This window comes from Anser brachyrhynchus, assembly GCF_964034855.1.
Source record: "Anser brachyrhynchus genome assembly, chromosome: 6".
NCBI lineage: Eukaryota > Metazoa > Chordata > Aves > Anseriformes > Anatidae > Anser > Anser brachyrhynchus.
In genome coordinates, this window is record NC_137700.1 from 7,781,547 (window position 1) to 7,802,495 (window position 20,949).

Below are 20,949 nucleotides of genomic sequence, written 5' to 3' on the forward strand. Positions count from 1 at the left end.
TTTTTATTCCACTCTTAGTCAACCATCTGCATGTCTGTGTCGTTGATGAAGCATCAAAGCCAAAGAAAGACACTTACAGATCAAAGACGAGGTAATGGAAACCTTCTTCTGAAATACTGTCATGGAGCCGAACTGCAAAAACACAACCAAGAAATGGAGATGTACTGAGCAGGTAGCGAATATGACACTTTACAAATCAAACCTAGCCACAGAACTAAGTTCTCCCTCAAGCCAATCAGCCTATTAATCCTCCCTGTCCTTCACTTTGTGTGCTCACTTAGTGACCTATTTCCTTCTGTTATCTCAAAGGAACAGATGGGTGTCCTTCACATACACCCACCCCTTCCCAGCGTCAAAACAAACTCAGAAGAGCGAATGGTCAAAGGCATTTGAACGCTTCAGAGCCCTCCTTTCACATCTACCCACTCTTTCCTCCATGCACGTATTTTGCAGTCTCTCCCCACCCATTCTTATTTCCCCAGCTCCTTTTCAGAATCTCCAAACAGAAAAAATACAAAGAGATACCAGCAGAATCAAAATACATTTCCAACCCTAGCTGCATGTCAGTGCTGTCCATCTCCCTTCTGCCTTTCATCTGCAAAGCTCAATGAATCCAGCACCTTCTCTTTACTTCCTTTTCCTGACTTCATTCTGACTTACACTCCAAACCCTTACCCAAAATTCAGACTGTCTTCCTTCTGTTTTTTTTCGATGCATTTGTTACCACGGACATATCTGATCACAATCCCCTTCTTAAAATGTCAACCCCCCTCAGGTTCCTTACCTGTCCCTTCCTAGTTCTGGCTCCCATTCCCTAAATTAACCTCTATCTTTTCCCCTTGCCTGCCCCTTTCACCACCAGGAAGGAGCTGCCCCTGTGATGCACTGCTGTCCCTGGGTACTGTGATGGAAGGAGGACAGAGCCCAGGAGCCCTCATGTTACAAGCAGGCGATAACAATAATAATTGCACCTATGCAGCCAGCAGAGATGCATTTCTCCTCCAGTGTCATTTCCTCCTGTCTGAATCAAAACCTCACTTTCTTTGATGTTTTTAGACTTATTCTAGCCTAATTCCAGGTACTAATTCCAACCCAAGAGGAAAAACTGAGCTCTTAATCTCATATTGCTAACCCCCCCTCCTTTTTTTTTTTCTCCCCTGCTGGAAAACATCACTGTTTGCCCTGCCCATCAGACTCCCGAGCAAGCAATCCTATTTGACTCTATCCCTAAAGCACAACTCCCCACCTAGGACAGGAGTTACTTACATGACTCCATTTACAGGATTTCCCTATCGATTTACACAATTAGCTGAGCCTAGGCTGGGTCTCAGCCCCTGCAACACCCTGTAAGTGACTATTGACAGAAGTATATCACTGTTCTCATCTGTACAAGAAAAAGACGGGTATTGTGCTCTGTCGCTTTGATGGTACCTTGCATCCCTTCCTTGTCTTCCCTTCTTTCCCACATATAACACAGGTGACCTGTCCTGGCTTTCCCTAACACGATGATTATCTCTCTGCCAGCATCAAGAGGTCAGCCTGCACCTCTTACGGCCTGTGACGTCTGCTACCAGCACCATCTTGGGACCATTTCAAACCAGCACTTGGCACAGGCTCCTATCTCATAAGGAAAAGCTTTTGCAACTGTTCTCAGCACTCTCCTTTAATCCTCTTTGCAACTCTCCTTTGCAAAGGCATCCTTCCACATGCACACAAACACACATGAACTGAGCATATCACAGGAGTGCAGAGACCACTTCCAGTACCTTCCCTAAAAGAAGGTCCTGCTTTCCTTATTCTACTTTTCTGTATGCTCCTGTTTTTCCCATCCTTAATCTGCAAAATCTCTACTGGTCCCTTGACCAAGTTCCTCTTCTCAGCATTTCTTTTTCATCTAACCGTAGGGGTTTGGGAGGAGTATTCCACGGGGCATAATGCTGCGAACAAGCACGTACAGTTAGAGAACAGTACAGCAGGTGTTTCAGGTACAACTGCTCCCACAGCATGAAAACAGAGACACAGTACCTTTAAGAATTAAGTTCCTTAAATAATTCTCAGCAAAACAGATAACTAAAATAAACATCTCTACCATATAAGCAGTTTTAGTCTACTTTGTAATAACTTCTTCGCAACTGAGCTTTGTGTTTGCACACAAACTCGCCTCCTGAGCACTTGGCAGAATCTGGCAAAGGCGGCATTACAAAGCTACAGAGTAGTAGGATCCTTCCTAGGAGAAAAGATGGCCATTCAGGACAGGGAACAAGACGGAATGTGGCTGAAACAAGCACTTGGATTTCCAGCGCAGGGTAGGTTTTCACCCCAATGCCATGAGGTTTTCACTGCAATGCACAAGACTATTTGATATGTATGCATGAGACAGCCACATAAGCAAGAGCTAAGGCCCAGGACACAGTCAAAAGTCTGTGAAGGAACACTATGAAAAGGGAGTACGGAACAGATGGTGAAACTTCAAGGAAAGCTGAATGTGCTAATAAGGTCACATCAGGTGATACTTGGCATGCAAGAAAGTGTTTTCCTCCCTCTGGCACCTGAAAGGTCAGCAAAGTGCTGCCAGAAACGGTGAGTCCTGCGGGAGGCAGCACAGACAAAACCCTGACAGAGGAGGAGGGCAGCTGCCAGCGGGTTGAGAGCAGGGGCCAGGAACGAGGAGCAGCAAGCACGTCTGCAGGTAGGAAGGAGAAATAGTGAGCTATCAACTTTGACACAGATGCAGACAGCAAGTTACATCAGAAAATAAAACACAAACGAGCTGATTGGCGCTACTTCTTTGTCCTGAGGAAACTGATTTTGTCAGACACATTCTGAAAAAGGAAGGAAGTAGCAACTCAGCTGGCAAAGACTGGCAGAGGCAGCAGAAAGAACCTTCAAGGTCAGTCAGACGCTGTTTGTGTAGTTAGGCGTGGAACCATGATAGGAGGACAGAGAATTGTATTTATTGGCTCCTCAGTACCAAGGCTGTACATCACCCTAAGGCCGCACCGCAGAAGAAGAGCGCGGGCCTTGGGGCAGGAGACGGCCATTAACTTAACTAGGGAGCTGCTTCCTCACCACTGCCCTGAGCACTGCTGAACAAAATCTGCCAGGATTTAATGTGCTGAGGTAACAAAGCTCGGCGAGTAATGGAAACAAGAAGAGCAATAGGAAAGACGGCAGCGGGCACCACCAACCTGCAGAGGAATAATTAACAGCAGCTCAAAACACCAGGTTTTAAGTGTGGAAGGGGGTGGCAATGAGGGGAGTAGAGAAAGATTAAGACAAGCCTGAACATACTAAAACTCTTGTGACTTTCACTCACAGCCCACACCTGCTACACACCAATGCTGATGGGAAGAGACAAAAGCAATACCTGGTGGGGGCACATCAAGAGCACATGGTGCCTTTCCACACTAGCCATGAAAACCAACTATCCATAAGAAAAAATGATTAATCAAAAATAAATAAAACCTAACCCAGGTATCCTTTTCCTCAGAAATATCCTAGACCCCTTCTCTCGCTCTCGTCAGGGAGCAGGGATGTCTATTCCTAGCACAGCAGGCTTGACAAATGCACACTCCACATAAAGCCTTGAGTCCCAGCAACAGGGAAGTTGCACAACAGAAACACGGGGGCTCCCAAAAGGCAACCAAACTACAAAGGAGCCCGGTACTTGCCAAAGGAACCTGACCTCACCCTATTCACCAGAGGATGAAGCAGATTATTTCTATTAGCTGATTCTATTGCCCAGAAACAGCAATTCAAACCTTGCTTCCTTCCCAGCCTAACACTGTTACCACAGGAATTCTTACAGATGTAGAAAATCAGCCCCTGCCAACACCACACACACTCGGGGTCACCTTATGACTGTTCCCATGTCAAAGGTCTCTGGTGGAAGAAAGAGCACTTACTATGCAGGTTAGCAGGCACAAACAAGCAGAAGGTAAGAAAGAAAACAGAAGCAAGTCAGACAACGAGGCTCTAAATCAGTTACAGGATATGGTGAAAGACTTTGCCCAAGGTTTTAGTTAGAGCACAGAAATAAGCCCTATCTGCACCAAGCACAGAGGGCTTGTACAGTCCCCAAGCACATTATTAACTCTGTAAGACTCAAGTCTTACGCATAACTTCAGAAATTATAAATAAAAACCACAGTACTAGAAAGCAATGCCAGGACAGCTGCTAAGCAAAGGAGCAGAATCAGTTACAGACTTAGGTAGAAACATCTTCTGCAACCATCCCAGCAGGGACTAAGGGCCTGTCAGTCAGTAGAAAGCAGCAATCACCACTTGGATAGTATCTCCAAGAAGCACATACATTCTGAGTAAGCAGAGATTTCAGTACGGTATCTTGACAACTCAAGGTTTTTTAGCAGGACACTAAACTTTCTTCAGATACAGTCCTGAGGCTGGTACCAGAGTGGTACTCCACCTGTGTAATGAGAATGCTGCCTAAAACTGCCCCTCCTTTAAACGCACACCTGTAGCTGCACTGTTGAAGAGCTGCCACACATCACTACACGCCTAGCTGACTGGTTTGAGCTTCATTTTGTCTCCTCTCCAGACTCAACACCAGCAAACTACAGCTCTCATCCTACGTGAACTGGTACTACCAGTACAGAAAGTATCACCCACAAAGCTGGCTTCTTGGAAAAAGTAACTAACAACAGAAAAACTGGGAAACCAAGCCATCCCCTTTCTCAGAAACCCACATTTTCAACCCTGCCCAATATAAGCTATGCAAATCATTTTCTCTGCCTTGTGTGTGGGTCTGACGCCCTAATGCAACCCAGAGCATTTCAAAGAGCCTGATACCACAGTGAGTGGCTCAGGGAAACAAGCTACGCTCACTGAACCTCCCTCCCAGCAGCTGGGCACCAGGAGTTCAAGCACTTCCTAAGTGCTTGAATGCTGTGAATATTACTTTTTCTCTGCCCCGTCTTCAGGGTCTCCCTGGAAATCTTGCCTTGAGAACAAAACTTCAAGCTGATACTATAAGGTACTTCAATAGCCTCATGCACGTACACTTAAAAAAAACAACAACACATCAATAAGCAATACTATTAGCTACAGAAAACAAAGCATTTTAGTGAGAAACAGTCATACCATGTTTTGCAGTCCCTTCCTGAATTAAGTGACCCTGTCCAGGCAGCTGCAGCTCCCTGAAGCCCCAGCATGATGCAAAGCACCTGATGATAGGAAGAAAGGCTCCCTGAAAACAAACTGTGCCAGCCTAACAGCCAGCGCAATTCGCTGCTGAGTCACGCAAAGCAAGACAGCGAATGCAAAAGTTGAAGCAAATCATGAAGAAATCAGAAGACAGCTTTCAGTTTTTACAGAGGTTCACCTAAACAACAGGAATATAAGAATACATTGAAAGGCAACTGGCATCTTATTTTTAAAGGGTCACTTTTCAAAGGCCAATTAACATCAGGGTCACAATCAGATTATGGCTAGCCTTCACGTGACCCAGATCTTCCCTTTGCTCTGCCTGGTGTGCTGAATATGATCACCATTTACTTTCCTCTCCAGAACAGCAGGCCAGCTCGGGCCTGCCTCCCCAGCCCCCAGGACGAGTGCTCTCCCATAAGCCACGTTCAGACTCCAGTAAGGGACGCAGTGGGGGGCAGGCTGGCTTTCCTTGGGCACCGTGGTTTCTGGCAACCTGCTGCAAGTAAACTCTGCAAGCAAAGCAGTTACCCAAGTTGCAGCACAAGGCAAAAATACAAAGAGAAAAAGTTTCACAGGGTGATTCCTGTTTTCTTCACAATTGTTCATCTCTGCTTAGGAAAAGGTAATGTGGGCTGAAACACGCTTGCTCCTATACACCAACGGTCTTTGCCTGTTCTTAAGGACAACACTCCTGGATAGGACACCTTGACTTTTGAAGCTAAATCTAGGTTCACTAGTGATCCTAGAGCGTAAAGCATTTCGATGTTATCAGAAAATACAGCACACTATTGACCAACCACCTCTGCACCACCAAAGACTGTGCTGTTATTATTTAACAGCTTGCAAACTAAGGGGCTCTCAAACTAAGTTGCCTTTGTTGCAGTACCTGCAGCAGAGCCAATACAAGGCAACAGAGATTTCTGGTTGTCTCCTGGGCCATGGTAATTGCAATGCTCTAACTCTTTCACATGGCCTTAGTGGTGCAAACTTGAAAGTGCTCTGGGATCTTCTGGACTGAAGGATGCTATTAGAAGGTCAGCCACTCATTAGAAACAGCCCCAGCTTCACTTCGCAGCAGTTTCCAGCCAGACATTTGCCCGTATCACAGAGAAAGGGAGGAAGAAAGATACCACAAGGGGCATATTTCAAAAAGACAGAGCATGGCAGTAGCAAAAATCGGAGGCTAAAAGCTGCCTGATGCCCTCTTTCAAACACCTTCTTCCTTGTGCCAGGAGATGCTGCAACTACAGATACAAATCCACACGACCCGGCAGGCTGCAAACCGAGTGCGACCATCTGTGGCAACACAAGTGATGAGCGAGCAGCCGCAGATGGCTGCCACCCACACCCCAGTGCCCCAGCTGCTCACCAGCCGGTGAGCCGGGCTGGGAACTGCCCCACCGCCCCCGAGCCTGGCCACGCGCTGGTTCACTTCCCGCACAGCTCGCATCACTCCAGACAGCCATCCCGCGAGGAGTCACCGCCAACCTGTGGCTGCCTGGGAGCTGGGTGCTCAGCTCCCACCCCAGCTGTTGCTCTAATTACATTAAACACATGGAATTCAGCTGCAGCTGCTCAGGCTGCTTCCAAAAGGACTCTCCTTTTAATTAAAAATTTGCTATTAAAGAGCATTAAATTGTGTAATGCAAATAATCCTCTAGAAATCATCTGTTCCAGCAGCTAATGACCAGCTTTGTTGCAGCAGTATCTAACAGCAGCAGGACAGTTAGCTAACAGGACGGAGCGTGCTGCTGTTAACCACTCCCTCAGGATCACGGATTCCTTCTTCCTCCCTCCGAATCTACCACAGAGCAGTTAGAGGATGCTGGATATATACCAGCTTGCTGCTAACTCCCCAGGCCCACAGCATTTCACCCCAATTGCAGTTTTAAAGCTTTGGGAAATGGAAGAGAAGAAAGGCTTGTTAACACTGCTCCGTTCAGGCAGAACCAGGCTGCTGAAGACTCTGCGAGGAAAGACAAGGAACAGTCCTGTGGGAGCATGAAATGCCACACGCACTATTTTTTTTTTTTCTTTCACACTGAAGGAAAGGTTTCTCGCTGAAACCTTTTTAACACTCTGACCCTAAATAATAAGGTAGAGACAGTGCCCTTCCTGGGGGTGCACAGCAATCCACAGCACGGACAGAAGCTGTAAGGAGAAAAGTATCTTTCCTGCTGAGAAACCCATCCTTCTGCAGAGATAAAAAGTAAAAGTAGAAAAACAGAACACATTCAAAGCGCCTTTAAACATTTCACTGCCAACTAAATGTTTTGTTTTTTTTTTCATTTTGCAATGCCTGTACTGAGAGGCTGAAGTTCAGTACATGATCCGTAACATTCACTATGCCCTACTCAAACATTACATGAGCCAAAGGAGTGTGTTAGCAGGACTATTTCCTACTCTCCCGATAACAGGGCAATCATGGCCATCCAGAGCTGTTGTTATTAATTTCCGATTATCTGCCTACCAGATAAGCAAAGCATTTTGATAACCACAAATACTATATCGGCGCATTTTCTAAAATAAAATCGAGTAACAACAACAAGCCAACTTCAGTGGTATCTCAAAGAAATACACAGAGAACATCCACTTCATTAGAATAAATAAAATGTTTTAAAAAACAAACCACGACAAATTTTAGGTCCATCACAAGGCTCTGCAGCTCTGCTACTCACGTTTCCATCATCAGGGACAAACCAGCCTGTGGGGAGCACCTGTTTGGTGCTCGAGCAGGGGCAGCCCCAAGGGAGAGTCCTTCCCTTGCCTTGGTGCTGTTTCAGCCAGGGGAAAAAATGGTAGGAGAATCCTCCTCCTCTGCCTTCTGCAGTATTGTTGAGTTTAAGCCCAATGAGTCTGGCTGTCATCCGACTTGATTTTTTTTTTTTTTTTTATTAAGGAATTGCTCGAGTACAGCTAAATCTCCCAGTTAGAGAGATGAATAATGCAACCCAAACATCTCACTAGCACAGACCACACAGACATACAGAATAAACACTTCCCCGGCAAGGAAGAAAACGCAAGTGTCACTCCAGCCCCAAACTGAGCAGGATTATGGAGAAACGGTTCTTACAAACTACAGGAAAAACTACAAGCAGATGATACAGAAAGGAGAAAAAGGGTAAATAAGCAATAGCTAGTGAAAATAATAGAAGGAAGGAGGAGAAATAAGAAGCTGGACTGCCTGGAGTTTTGCAGAGCCTCCTCGCAGCCAGGTGGGTAGTAAATGGCAACCTGCAGCTCACAGAAGGAGAGCAACATAAAGGTGCCAAGCCAAGAACACCTTGACTTGACCTATGCTCCTTAGCTCAACAGCTAAGAAAGCCACAAACTGTAACTCCTGCCACAAGGCCTCTTCCCCTCCACCATTCCCACTCTCCACACGGATTTCACCTGAGAAAAGCAGCCCCCAGCAACAGAGATCGCAGGCAGCAGTTTGACACAGCTGGCCAGGTCTGGGAGCATCCCACCTGGAAACCACCGAGCTGCCACAAGGGAGCAAGTGCAGCCAAACCACTGGGGAATGCCCGGCATTTCAGCTACTCTTTGGGCATGGCATCCTTTCTTTTTGCAAAAGCAGCCTGGATGTCTGCAGCCAAATGAAAACAAGGAAATCTGCTGTTTACAGCAAACCACAGCCTACAGTTTTTTTCTTGCTCACTTAGGAAGCAATTCAACTCTCTTGTTAAAAAAAAGGTGATAGGAAAACACCAAGAGGTGGGGAAAAGTGAGGGCCTGCTCAGCAAGAGGAGTTTCTCATGATGAGCAACTGAGGAATGAGGGAACCTTGGTGGTGGCTGACACCACCAGGCCAGCAAAACCGAGGCTGGCGCTTGCTCGGCATGCCATGCACCCCATTTCCTACCCGGGTTAGTTCTGAGTGTTGGGGGATTCTCCAAGGGGCTGCAGACAGAAGTACCAAATCTTTCCTGGTCCTTACAGCAACTTACACCTTGATCATAGCCATCACTTAAGCACACAGGGACTGTAAAACTGGAAGCTTTTTTTTTTTTTTTTTAAATAAATATCCGTTAAAATCACTCCCACAAGACACAGGTACTAGGAGGACAGACCACTTGTTAAAGGAAATAAAACTGAACTGGGTCAAAATAGATTCTGCTAATCCACACAAGATTTCTGTGCCATTTTCTCCCTATGTTAAATAAGGAATTATCCAAAATCACAGTTCATTATTTAAGAAGCCAGAAGATAGAAGTTAAAATTACAAGAATTCAACTGCAAGTGTATTTTAGAGAAAAGCTCCGAAGTAGGAAAAACCTGAAAAAGCAATAATTCTGATAGATGCTGAGACAGCGTTTCACTACTGCTATAAATTCCCTCAAAGAAATTAACTCTGAAGCAATTCAGAAAAGGATATGGAGGCAAAAATCAGAAACAGAATTTGGCTCTGCCATTTGGCTACTATCAGCCCCTCTTAGAATATGTTTTTGTTATTCTAGACTTAAGTGCATGCAGTTTCTCACAGCAAAGGCTGCAATAAGCTGGGACACAATAACTGACTTGAAGAAGGTAAAAATAATGAAGTGCTCAGTTTGAGCTATGAACAAAAGATGTTCAAGAGCTACTTCTGTGCAACTGGGTTAAAAATATCCAAGAAAGAGGACAGATCATCTGGTGACAGGTCCAAAGAGGAGGAACATATTTAGACTAGCACAATGAAGAGATTTTAAAAGGAGAAGGGGAACACCTAAAAACACAGTGGACAAACACAGGAATGCTAGAGAAGAGTTTTCAGAACTATGAATAAGATTTATCATAAAATTTTGCATTGTCATTGCTTTGAGAGTCCTAGAACAGGAGAGCACTGCACGCTTCACATCTGGGCAGGAAGATACTGGGGTTCCCAGCTCTGCCGCTGCTCTGGTATTTGATGGGTAACAAGGGAAAAAACTCAATTCTCCACCAGAGAACCCCTAGGTAGTGGCTGCATTACACGACTTAAATCTAACACACAGGCTGATTGAAATAAAGTTTACAACTAAGCAGAAGACCAAAAGTAAGCAAGAGATGATATTCAAAATACTGCAAGCTTAGCTCTACAACAAGAAGAAAGCAATGGCGAAGTTTATTTTATCTTGGCTTTTGCACAAGCTGCAGTGGCACAACTGGGAAAACACCTGCAAATGAAGGGGCCGAGCTATGAGCCTGCTTACAGAAACCTGCTTCTTTCCTGCAAAGTGGGGACCAAGGGCAGAAAGTGCCATATCATTCCCTTCAATTCCGTATGTTCCCAGTTACATCCATGTCAAATGCCTGCAAGATGTACAGGTACATGAACCACTAAAACACCAAGTTGCTCATGGTGAAGCAGAATTCCCCATGGAGTCACGACTCTTGCTGCTGACTTCCACAAGCATTTTGTCTGCTTATGGACACAGAGGTTTCAGTGCTGCTTTCTGCCTCGTTCTGAGGCTCCCGTATCCGTGGTAACTGGTGCATTCATCTTCCCTTTAAAACAGACTGCTGATCTGTCCAATTTTGCTGTATTTGGTGAGCGTGTCTGGCAAATGGTTTCTCTGAACCTGAACACTAAATACTCTAGGAAGCTGTCAGGCGTATTGAAAACACAAGTTGAAAGTTAGGGAAGTCCTTCCTCTACTGAAACCAAGTCTGATGTGACCACTTGTAATGGCACTTTCAGATAGATGGCTCCCAGTGAGAACACAGTATGGATCCCAAACATCTTTGGAAGTCAGAGAATGGTCTCAGGTCAACTTTCTTCTGTCCAGAGACAGAAACGCTCGCTGGATCAAGGACTAACCATGCTGCAACACTAAGCTCTTTGAAGGATTACTCCACTGTGATTACCTTCACCATAATGTGCATCTAAAGACAAGCAAAACACCCGATTACAGAGCAAGAGCCTATAATTAGGACTGAGGTTTGATGAAGGCATGCGAGGATAACTCGGAGAGCAGTCATTTCACAAAGAGCAACAACAAATGGAAATACCACTATTACTTTTGCCCAAATAAACCTTTAATTTATCAGAGTAGGGGTGCTACAGTCAGTGTGCTGCAGCCTAGAATCACCACACCAGAATCAACTGTCTTGCAGCAAATGGGTGAGAAACAAATTCAACAGGTTTGCTTTATATCCCATGTGCGGGCAGAATGAGGAGGAAAGGCATCTCACCTTGCAGGGCTGTAACTTGCAATCCTCTGCCCTGGACCCACTACAGGCTCAAGTCACTGCAGAACAGTAGGACGTGCTGCAATGCAGTTTCCAACAAAAACGGTAACAACAAAACTTTATTTCCCCATTAAAGTGAGTGCAAAATCTGCGTAATTCTTCAGCATTGGTGCAGTGTTGCTAGCACAGCTCACACCAAGGCAACACAGCAAGTATTCATCCAGAAGATGTTACAACAGGGAACTGCAGTAACTAGGTGATTACTAACTGCCAATACGAGTCACAGAAAAAACCTACCTCTATATCAGAACAACACAATTTCCTTCTACGACAGCATAACAAGTCCAAGAAACATGGAAGCAACAATGCATGTACTATCTGAACTTCAACAAGGCTTCTGACAGCATCTTACATGCTATTTCCACAAGTGATTTTGAAAAAAATGTGTATATGTGAATCTAAGCTAGCTCTGGATACAAGTCACTGAGAAGACATATTCAAAATTGTTACTGTCAAACTGGAACAACATATCAAGTGAGATCTTGAAAAATTTGTCCAGAGTCCAACAGTATTCAACAGCTTCATTAACCATCTACATGACACAATAGGCAGCATCGTTATTAAAAGTTATTTTACTGTGGGAGTTGCAAGCATATTTTAGTATCAGAAAGTAAGTCAAAATGGTCTTGACAAATGTGGGGAGAACCCACTCAGTGTTTTGTTTGTTTTTTTTTAAACACTTCTTTTATTTTCATGTTATAATAAGGACAAATGTAATACCCACTTTGATAGGAATCCTCATCTATAAAAGTACAAAATGGAAAAATGATTTGCTTGCCAGAAGTTCTGCAGAAAGCAGTCAGAGACAACGTGTCAGAAAACAAATGTGCATCAACAATATGCTTAAACATCCATCACCTGTGAAACTTGCCAAAACAAGAATAACTTTGGTCTGACAGGTGAAGCAATTTTTCCCCTATAGCTATTGCTAACATGGCCTTAGACTCCCACGTACAGTTTTGGGCATCCCATTTCAAGATAGATATTAAGTCTCTGGACAGAGTCCAAAGGAGAGAGGGAAAAAAAGACCAGAACTGGAGGTCTAAAAACATGACGTATGAGAGCAGAGTGGAAGAACTGGGTTTGTTTAGTCTGAAGAAAAAAGGCTAAAAGAGAGACATGATAACAGTCTTCAAATATGTAAAAGATAGTTACGCTAAAGAAAAACTACTTTCTACATACACACTGGATAGAAATAGAAACAAGCTAAGACAGCAGCAAAGTATGTTTTTTCTAACATCTGATAGAAGAATTATATATTTGAGAGATTGCCGCTAGAGGCTGTGTTATTATTATATAATTTTAAGAGCAAACATGCCTGTATGAGCTAGGTATAAATTTTTTTCACACAACTGCTGAATGGACCATACAACTTCCTGAGGTCTTTTTCAACACGCTTCAACTCTGTGTTGTAGGCATAAAACACAATTCCGTTACTGTTATTTGCAACCACCCATTGAGTTTAAAATGACTCGTCTCTTTTCTCTTAAAATAAAAACTGTTCTTTCTAGGAAGACAAAAAATGCTCTGCAGAAAACGCAAGAACCACTGACATTCCCCCAAACTCTCTTCCAAACCACAATACCGCAGGAGACAAGCATCACTACTCATTGTAGATGAAGAAACAGCTGTAGAATTAACTAGGAACGTGACATGTTTCTGTTTCCAGTTGGGTTTACTCATAAAAATGGTTATTCTCATGGGTACAACATTTAATCTGTGAGAGGCCTGACAAGAAAAGATGTAAGAACTGATGGAAGGAAAGATGATGAAAGTTAAGTCCAGGCCAAAATAAAAAGTGACATCACCTACTAAACTAAGGGCAATGAGCCTTATGGGGCAAATGAAGCTCAGTAGCTAGCTAGTAGCATGAGTTTTAGTAATTCTAAACACTGTCAAGAAATAAGTTTACTGGCTGGTATATTCATCACTGCAAATTACTGTAGAAGGTGCTCACTGCTCCTCTCCTCATGCCAGACCTCCACAACTGCACACAGATCCAACAAGCTTTCTGCTGAAAAGCTGCCGCTAAGGTGATTTGCATGTTGGGAAGTCCTACCCTAGTTGAAATTGCTTCTTCATCACATATGGAACAGCCTAAAGATACTTGTCTGTGTGGTATGCTGTAAGCACCTTTCCTCACCCATGTCGTTAGAGGACAGGAGCATACGATTAGGAAGCTGGAAGTGAGGAGACACACAGATGCCCTGAAGAAGTTATCTATGGTGACAGAGATAAGCAAAAGGAAGACCATCCAACTGCACTACAGGTTTCCCACACAGGAACATTTAACAGTGGTTTGGTTGAAGGTGACAACTTGGTATATCTGAATGTTTTCCCCCCAAAATTAAGTTAAATTAGACCTTTGCTACAATCCTACAGGTTTTAATTACAGAGCCTAAAAAAGGGATGATAAATGGTGCAAATATCTTGATCAAGGTAACTTCCAGCAACGTAAAATGTCACTAAAAGAAAACTTTAGGCAAAATATTCTGTAGTGCTTTGGAACAAGATTAAATCCATGCCCTCTCTCTATAGTTCAGTAAAAACTGTATCTTTGGCTTGAAGATGTGTCTTATTTTTTCCTTCTTGTATTTCAAGATAAAACTATTCCCTTGTTTTTTTTTTTTTTTTTTTTTTTTTAACCACATCATGCATCACCTATGGAGAAGGAGCAGCTCTGCATGGGAAGTAGACACACACAGAGCACACTTGGGTGTGCTGCTGGGACTGAATGCTAAGGGAACAGGACAGGGTCATATGTAGAATTTGTCAAAGAGAAACTGAGGTGATGCCAACAGGTACATTTGACAAGCTCTGGTGAACATTTGGAATCCATCTGCTCTCTTACTGCATGCTCCATGAGACGCTCTACTCCTGTCTCAACCCTGACCCTCTGAACCCAGAGAAGTTTACCAATATTTGGATGCTTCAGAAGTCGGCAGATTCGAGCTTCACGTTCAAGTTTCTGGTGATCTGAAAGAGTAAAAAACAAGGTATTCAGCTCCATAACTCTGAACTCGATTCTTATTCATATTCAACAAAGAAAGGAACACCGTGACCCAGCAGACATCTGGAGGCCTGGGTGAGACTGGGAATTCCTGGAATCGTCTCCCAAAACCTCACACCTCTTGCAGACAATGGCGGTGCAGGCACCTGCATTCGAGGCTGCAGAGGCCCTCTGCTCCTGGTACAGAGTTAGTGCTACACTGATAATCCCTGCATGGATTCAAAGTGAGCAGCAGCACAAAGATGCCACTCTTTCATCAGGCACACCAACACGCAAAGCCGCTCCCAGTGAAATCTCTTCAGAGATTTACCCCCTTCTCCAAAGCTGGAGGAGAACAGTCTCTGAAGAACTAACCAACATGAAATGGAAAAGGACCTGCTGCCACCTCAGAGAAACGGTGGGGAAGAAAGGCAGAGCAAGAGGGAGAAATACACAGCTACTGCTTGGGCACGGCTGTCACATGAAGCAGGGACTGCTGCCAGCTCCAACGAGCCGTAAAGGTAACCATGCTGCAGCACCCATGGCCCGCATCACTGGGGAAATGCTGACCCAGCACTTCCAGATCTCCAGGCGAGAAGTCCTGCCTAAATGCTAAACATGCCTGTTCCAGCCCAAAGGCAGTATCAGTTTAAGCAGGACAGTCATCTGGATTAAAGACAAACACATCAAGGAGAGCAGAAAATAGTTTCTCCTTCTAAGAAATGTAATATGCATGATGGCAAGAAAAAGAGAGGGAGCTAAGGCCACTCTGCCCATCCCAGCCAAAGAACAGAGGCTGCTTAGCTGCTGAGGCTCAGACAGGAGATTTTTACTCCATTAAAGCACAGTTTTGCTGAAAGGAGCTGAGGGAGGGAAATATTTGGGGCAGCCCCAGAAGCTGCTGAACTCTTAACCTTTGGGGATGCAGATGTGTAGAAAGAGGCAAGAAAAGAGGACTGCCCTCCCTCCTAGCCCAACCAGATAAAGAGAACAACAAAGTAAGCTGCCTGACCTTGATATTTCTCCTCCAGCAGATCTTCAGCACATAGGGTTGAAAACAGACCTTCTCTGCATCCCCTGGGCCACCCAAGTTTTTCCTCAGGAGGAAGCAGGGCCTTGGCTGCTTGGGCTGCTCAGCAGATCCCTGGTAGAAGCGCAGCATCCTCTGACTTACAGGAACCCCACTGGAGACCCACATCAGCAAGGCCCCACTGCACTGCCCTGCCTGAGAACAGCCTGCACAGCTCCATGGTCTCTGTGTGGTCTTCCCTTCCCTCTGCACAGAAAAGCTTTGAATAACTGTTCTCTTCCCCCTGAGCAGAAGAGAGAGACCAAGGCAGATCGCAGCTCAGAATACCTCTCCCAAGCTGGGAATAGCAGCCCAGGGCACTGCAGGATTTCTGTCTTCTTTCCCACTGCTGAATTGTAGAAAGTGTCCCAATTAATATTTTATATGGGCTGAGATGTGCTTACATCCTCATCTGCTGCTGTTCAGGGAGGGGGGGGAAGGTAAATTACTCCTTTCATCTCTCCTTCCTTCTCAGTTCTGGAAATTATTTTTGTTGTTGCATATATTTTACAGCTCCATGCCAGAATCACTCCAGCAAAGTAGCAGGCGGCAGGAGAGCCTGGAGAGGATCCATGCAGTGCACCAGGGCCTGGGGAGCCAGCGCTTCCTTGCCTGCATTGCTAGGAGGGCCTTGGCTCCCCTTTTAGCAGCATCTTACAACCCAAGTTTCGCAAAACAGTTGCAAGGTAGCAGGCTGCGCTGCGCACTCTGCACCCAGGCCACGCTCTCGGAGCAGGACCCCGGTTGCAGAAGAGCTATTCGTAACCCGCGCGCACGCCTGGCTCTTGCAAATTCCCCGCTTACCCTCCCAGCTCTACTTGGAACCCCTACAGGAGGGGATCCTTCGCCCACCTAGATCACGTTGCCTTCGTGCACAGTTACACTCGCTGGCAATCTGTTCCCAAGCACAAGGACATGGGGAAGCAGACAGCAAAAACAGCTGAGCAAAAGGGGAAGGAGAGGTAAGACGTTATCACGTGCTCCTCAGCCACCGAGTCCTGACAGCCAGGACGGACAGCTGATGGGAGCGAGGCTCAAACAAAATGACAAAACCATCAAAATGCCACGGGAGATGTAAATCAAGAGCAATTGCTCCCCTGCAATCCTACACCCTCTTGCAGAGGGAGAGGAACGGGCAGGGCAGCTAGCGATCACAGGCAGCAGGCGCAGCACAACTTGTGACAGGAGGTCAGCACCCCGCTCCCTGGCCCTCCAGCACCGCACGGCCTGGCCGCAGACCAGAAGAGGAGTACAGCACTCTGGTCACAAGGTACAGGAAACTATTTCTGGTCGGGGGAAAGCATACCACACTGTTCTGTCTCCAGGGCAACAAAACAGGCCAATTCAAGCACAGCTCGCAGAGAGAAAGCATGCTCCTCGGCGCGCGGCCGCGCCAGCCCAGCAGCACCAGCGTGGCAGCGCCAGCCCTGCAGCGAAAGGTCAGCCTGGGCTGGGCTCCTTGCCTGCTTTGCAGGATCACCCCTCCCAGGCAACACCGCATCACACCCCAGCTCGTGACCTGCGAAACAGCCCCCATGCCCCAGGAGAGTCCCTGCATCACCTGGTGAGCCTTTGGCACAGCATGGGCATTGCGCTCCCGTTCCGGGCATCAGTGGCAGAGTCAAGTCAGTGCTTGGGGCAAACAACCCGGTATCTAAATACTTGAGCAATAAGCAGGGAATTGAAGTTTTTTCTTCTCTCTCTCTGCTCTGACAGCAGTTATTCACAATAGGAAACAGAAAAAAAAAAAAAAGAAAAAAGAGATTGCCAGTCCAGTAGAGCCGAAGGTTGGGCTTGAGGACATGCTCTGCAGTGGCTCACAGAACCACAGCTCTCCTTGACTGCATCAGGAGAAGGATGAGGAGAAGATCCAGGTTCAGATCCCTGCCTGATCAAAGCTAATAGTTTCTCCTCCCTCTCCCCAAAACACCAAGATGATTTCTGCAGTGCACCTGTGGAGTGAAGGCAGAAGCCCGGTGTGTGGCTGGTGAGTGCAGTGGCACACCCGGAGCCACCGCAGGATCCCGTCTGGGGCAATAAGCTCAGCTCCTGCTTCTCACCAACCTCTCACCAACCAAACAACTTCCACCAGTAATCTCCATACCTTGCCTAAAACATCCTTTAGAGAACAGAACAGTTCATGTTCAAGACTTCGAGTGATAAATAAAGCCATATATCCACAGGAGTTACTCCAAGCGTTAGTTACCCTTCCCGTCAAAACTCTGTGCTGCCGTTCCAAGTCTGAATTCACCCATCTCCTGTTTCCAAATATTGGATTTCATTAGGCTCTTTTCCTGCTAAGTTACAGAGCTGTCTAGCCCTGAACAATAGCTGATGCTTAAAACTTAAGTACAGGATATTACAAGCACTCATCTAATATTCACTTCATGTTTTCCAGCCAAAAAAAGAGGCTCCTGCTGTTTAGACAGCCCTTCTATCTGCGATCTGAAGCGGTGACTATCTACCTGGACAGAAGAGCGCAGTTTATGCAGACTACTTGTAGCAAAACTAAAAACATAAATGCTTAAAGAGATGGTGCTAAAAGCAGCAGGACAATACCTTCCCACGTTGGACATGCAAACTAAAGTGTGAATATTTATGCCTAGTTATCAGGCCTTTGTTTGGAAAAGATTTCTGCATTTGTGTTCAACGGCTGGAACTATATTTAGTCAAATGTCTCTCACTTGATTGCTCTGCAAATACTGCTCTAGTATTTGTACCATTACTTTAGCCCCGTTCTAGTAATGCTAATACCACAGTTCTTCAGAACACACCTGATAAGAAACTAACTGCTCACAGAACTGGGATTTCTTTGGTTTGGGTTCCGACCTGTCTGGGAGTTTGCTTGAACAGAAAACAGGAATATTGTTTGCAGCCTTTGTCAAAGTGAAGGACCTGCAAAAGTAAAACTGCATCTTGTGATGTGAACACGCAGCCCCTGGAACTGCACGGCTCACGCGTACCAGATGGACAGAAGTGGCGACGCACAGTTCACGTCCCAGATGTAACCATCACTGAGCTGGATAAATCCAAAACCCAGCCCAAGAGCAGAAGACAACAAACCAAACCCATGATAATTTAGTCTGTATGGTATAAATGCATCAGACTTCAGCAGGAAAATAGGAAGCAATGTAAAACATAGGTGCCCCAAACAGAAATATAAAGCAAAACACGGGTGGCTTTCCCTCACAACAAACTGACAATCTCCAACAGGGCGGGGAGTATGACTAGTTGTGAAACAAAAGAGCGTTTCTGACTCTTCTGTAAGAAAATCCTTTCAGTGTCTGACCACCTCAGTCTGTTACCGCACAGACGCTGTGGCAGAGATGGAAGGAGAACAAAAAAACCAGCTTCTGGGCTCCGTTCTACTCGAGGGAATCAGTTCTCAATTTTCTGCTCTAGCATCTGTCTACAAGCACTGCTGCTTGGCAGGCTTACTCCTCACCAGTTCTTTCTCCTCCAAGGGTAGCAGAAGCCTGGAGAAGAACATTTTCAGCCACAGAGACAGGGCACAGGACACCTACAAATTGCCGCAGCCTAGAGCTGTCAAGTGAGAACATTTATATAACACCACCAAAAAAAAGATGAAGAAAAAGGTCACTGCGCTTCATCAGTCTGTTAGGAAGCAGAAGGGCGGAGGGGGGGCTGCAGGGGAAGCAGAGGGAAACGTGCCTGCATGGAGCTGTGAGGTGCTTGCAAAAGGCTAGATCCAGTAAAAGACACCTGCAACCAAGCCAGGAGCAAGACAAGTTCCAGGCAAGTGGGGTTTGGGCTGAATGTGAGCTGGGGAAGGCAGCGAGGTGGCCGGTACTGACGCTGCCACCCTGCACATGCCGCTAGCACAAGCCCTGGCATCACTGGATGAAGCTCTCCAGAGATGCAGAGGGTGATGTGTTTTGGCTGTGATACAAACACAGCACCCAGCCAGCATCCTGCTGTAGGCACCCCAAAGGAGCCGTGACCAGGAGGTTTAAAGAGCCCTGCCTTTTGCACCGCATTCACCCCTCCTGTCCTGGAGCAGGCCAGGGTGTTTGCTCCAGGAGCAAACATCAGCAAAACTCTGCCTGTTTCTGATCGCTCCTTCTCCTGGCAAGCAAAAGACAGCACTGAAAAGTAATTGAAAGAACGGACAAAACAGTTACTGAAATAAAGCCAAACATCATTTTATCAGAGAAAACGACTTCACACCTACCTGAAAACAAGGTGGAAAAAGTGAGCTCTACCATACTTGCTTCAACCAGTGCTACAACCAGCACTGCTCAGCAATGGCCCCACACGCAGAGGAGCACACCCACTGCTGTATTTATTTGCTCACTTTATCCAACTGCAACTATACCGAGGTCATGTGGCTAAAGCTCACCCTTTATTTAGCACACCTGCCTCAAAAAAGCAAGAAAGAAAAAGCATGTTTCTCGAGCTATCTAAAAGTTTAGGCACCCCAATGGGAGGGCAGATTCTTCCCTAAGCACAGGAAAAAGAAGAAACAAAATTCACACTTAGATCTCCCATGTTTAATGAAAAACTTTGCTAGGAAGAAAAAACCCTGCTTCTCTCTTTGCCAGTAGGTAATCTTGCTGCTCCCAACTGGCCCGTATTGCGTGGACTGCTCAGGAACACAGCTCACCTGTCCTCATCCCGCACTAGGACCACGCTTTCCCCCTGCAGCTGAAGGAGGCCTGAAGACAGCATTCCTGGGGGAATACGCTCCAGATTACATTTCTCAGAATGGGAAGAGGCCGGAAGAGGAATCAAACCCAAGACAATAAATTCAGTTTGATTGCTGTCATCATGCCAATTCTGGGAGATAGTCAATTGGTGCCAGCTGCTATGATATCTTTTGAGTTGCTTCAAGACAGAAATCGAATTTGCATCAAATACATTTTGTAGCATGAGACTAGTCTGAGCCTTCAGGTTGCTTCTTTCTTTTGTGTGCTTGTTTAAGTTTATACTTCCCAAGTCATTCCCAGCAGAACGTGCAAGCTCCCTCTTCCTGGAGCTCAGGCCACAGACTTAGCCCATACTCCGTCTTTCCCCAACATCGCTGCGTTACAGAACAGCGGAAAGCACTCAACACTGGGGTCAGGCTGGCACAAGGCAGCGTGCCATGCAGCACCACCTGCTTAAACCCAAATACCAGCAAGTCTCCAGGCACCTCCATCTGCCCTTCTGCAGAAGCTATGAGAAGGAAGAAGATGATACTAGCCCCTAGAAATGACCAGAGGCCTGTGTACATTCAGTGTATTCTTTCTGATAATTGCTAACAGCAGCTGCCTAAAGAAAAATATAAGAAAAGCAAGCATGGAACAACCCTTCCCAAATGCTCGCCCTCCCTCCAGCTCTTTGTGGCTCAGGACTTGTACGTTTCCACTGTGGTACTGCTGTGCTCCCAGCTCAAAGACCAGCTATCCCAAATAGATCCGTACCAGCGTACCGCCCTCCTTCCAGACAACGCTACTGAAAGCCAAATGCTGTTTTTAAGCCCCCCAGTGCAGGAGGACCCCAGCAGCACCATG

At 45.9% G+C, this 20,949-nt stretch overlaps 1 protein-coding gene across 27 annotated transcripts in view; it reads right to left on the reverse strand.

Annotated features, from left to right (window-relative positions):
- The window catches only part of CAMK2G (calcium/calmodulin dependent protein kinase II gamma), a 111,368-nt gene that overhangs the window by 45,856 nt on the left and 44,563 nt on the right, over window positions 1-20,949 (reverse strand). For 24 of the 27 annotated variants that reach the window (XR_013953051.1, XR_013953052.1, XR_013953053.1 and 21 more), the window contains exons 3-4: window positions 14,295-14,354; window positions 78-132 (exon numbers count right to left, since the gene is read on the reverse strand). Coding sequence is in view for 24 of the 27 variants with exons in the window: in XM_080598092.1 (XP_080454218.1) it covers window positions 78-132; window positions 14,295-14,354 (115 nt within the window). In the remaining 3 variants the exon portion in view is untranslated. The remainder of the gene's footprint in view (window positions 1-77; window positions 133-14,294; window positions 14,355-20,949) is intronic. The other 3 variants (XM_080598106.1, XM_080598103.1, XM_080598095.1) reach the window with 1 other exon arrangement.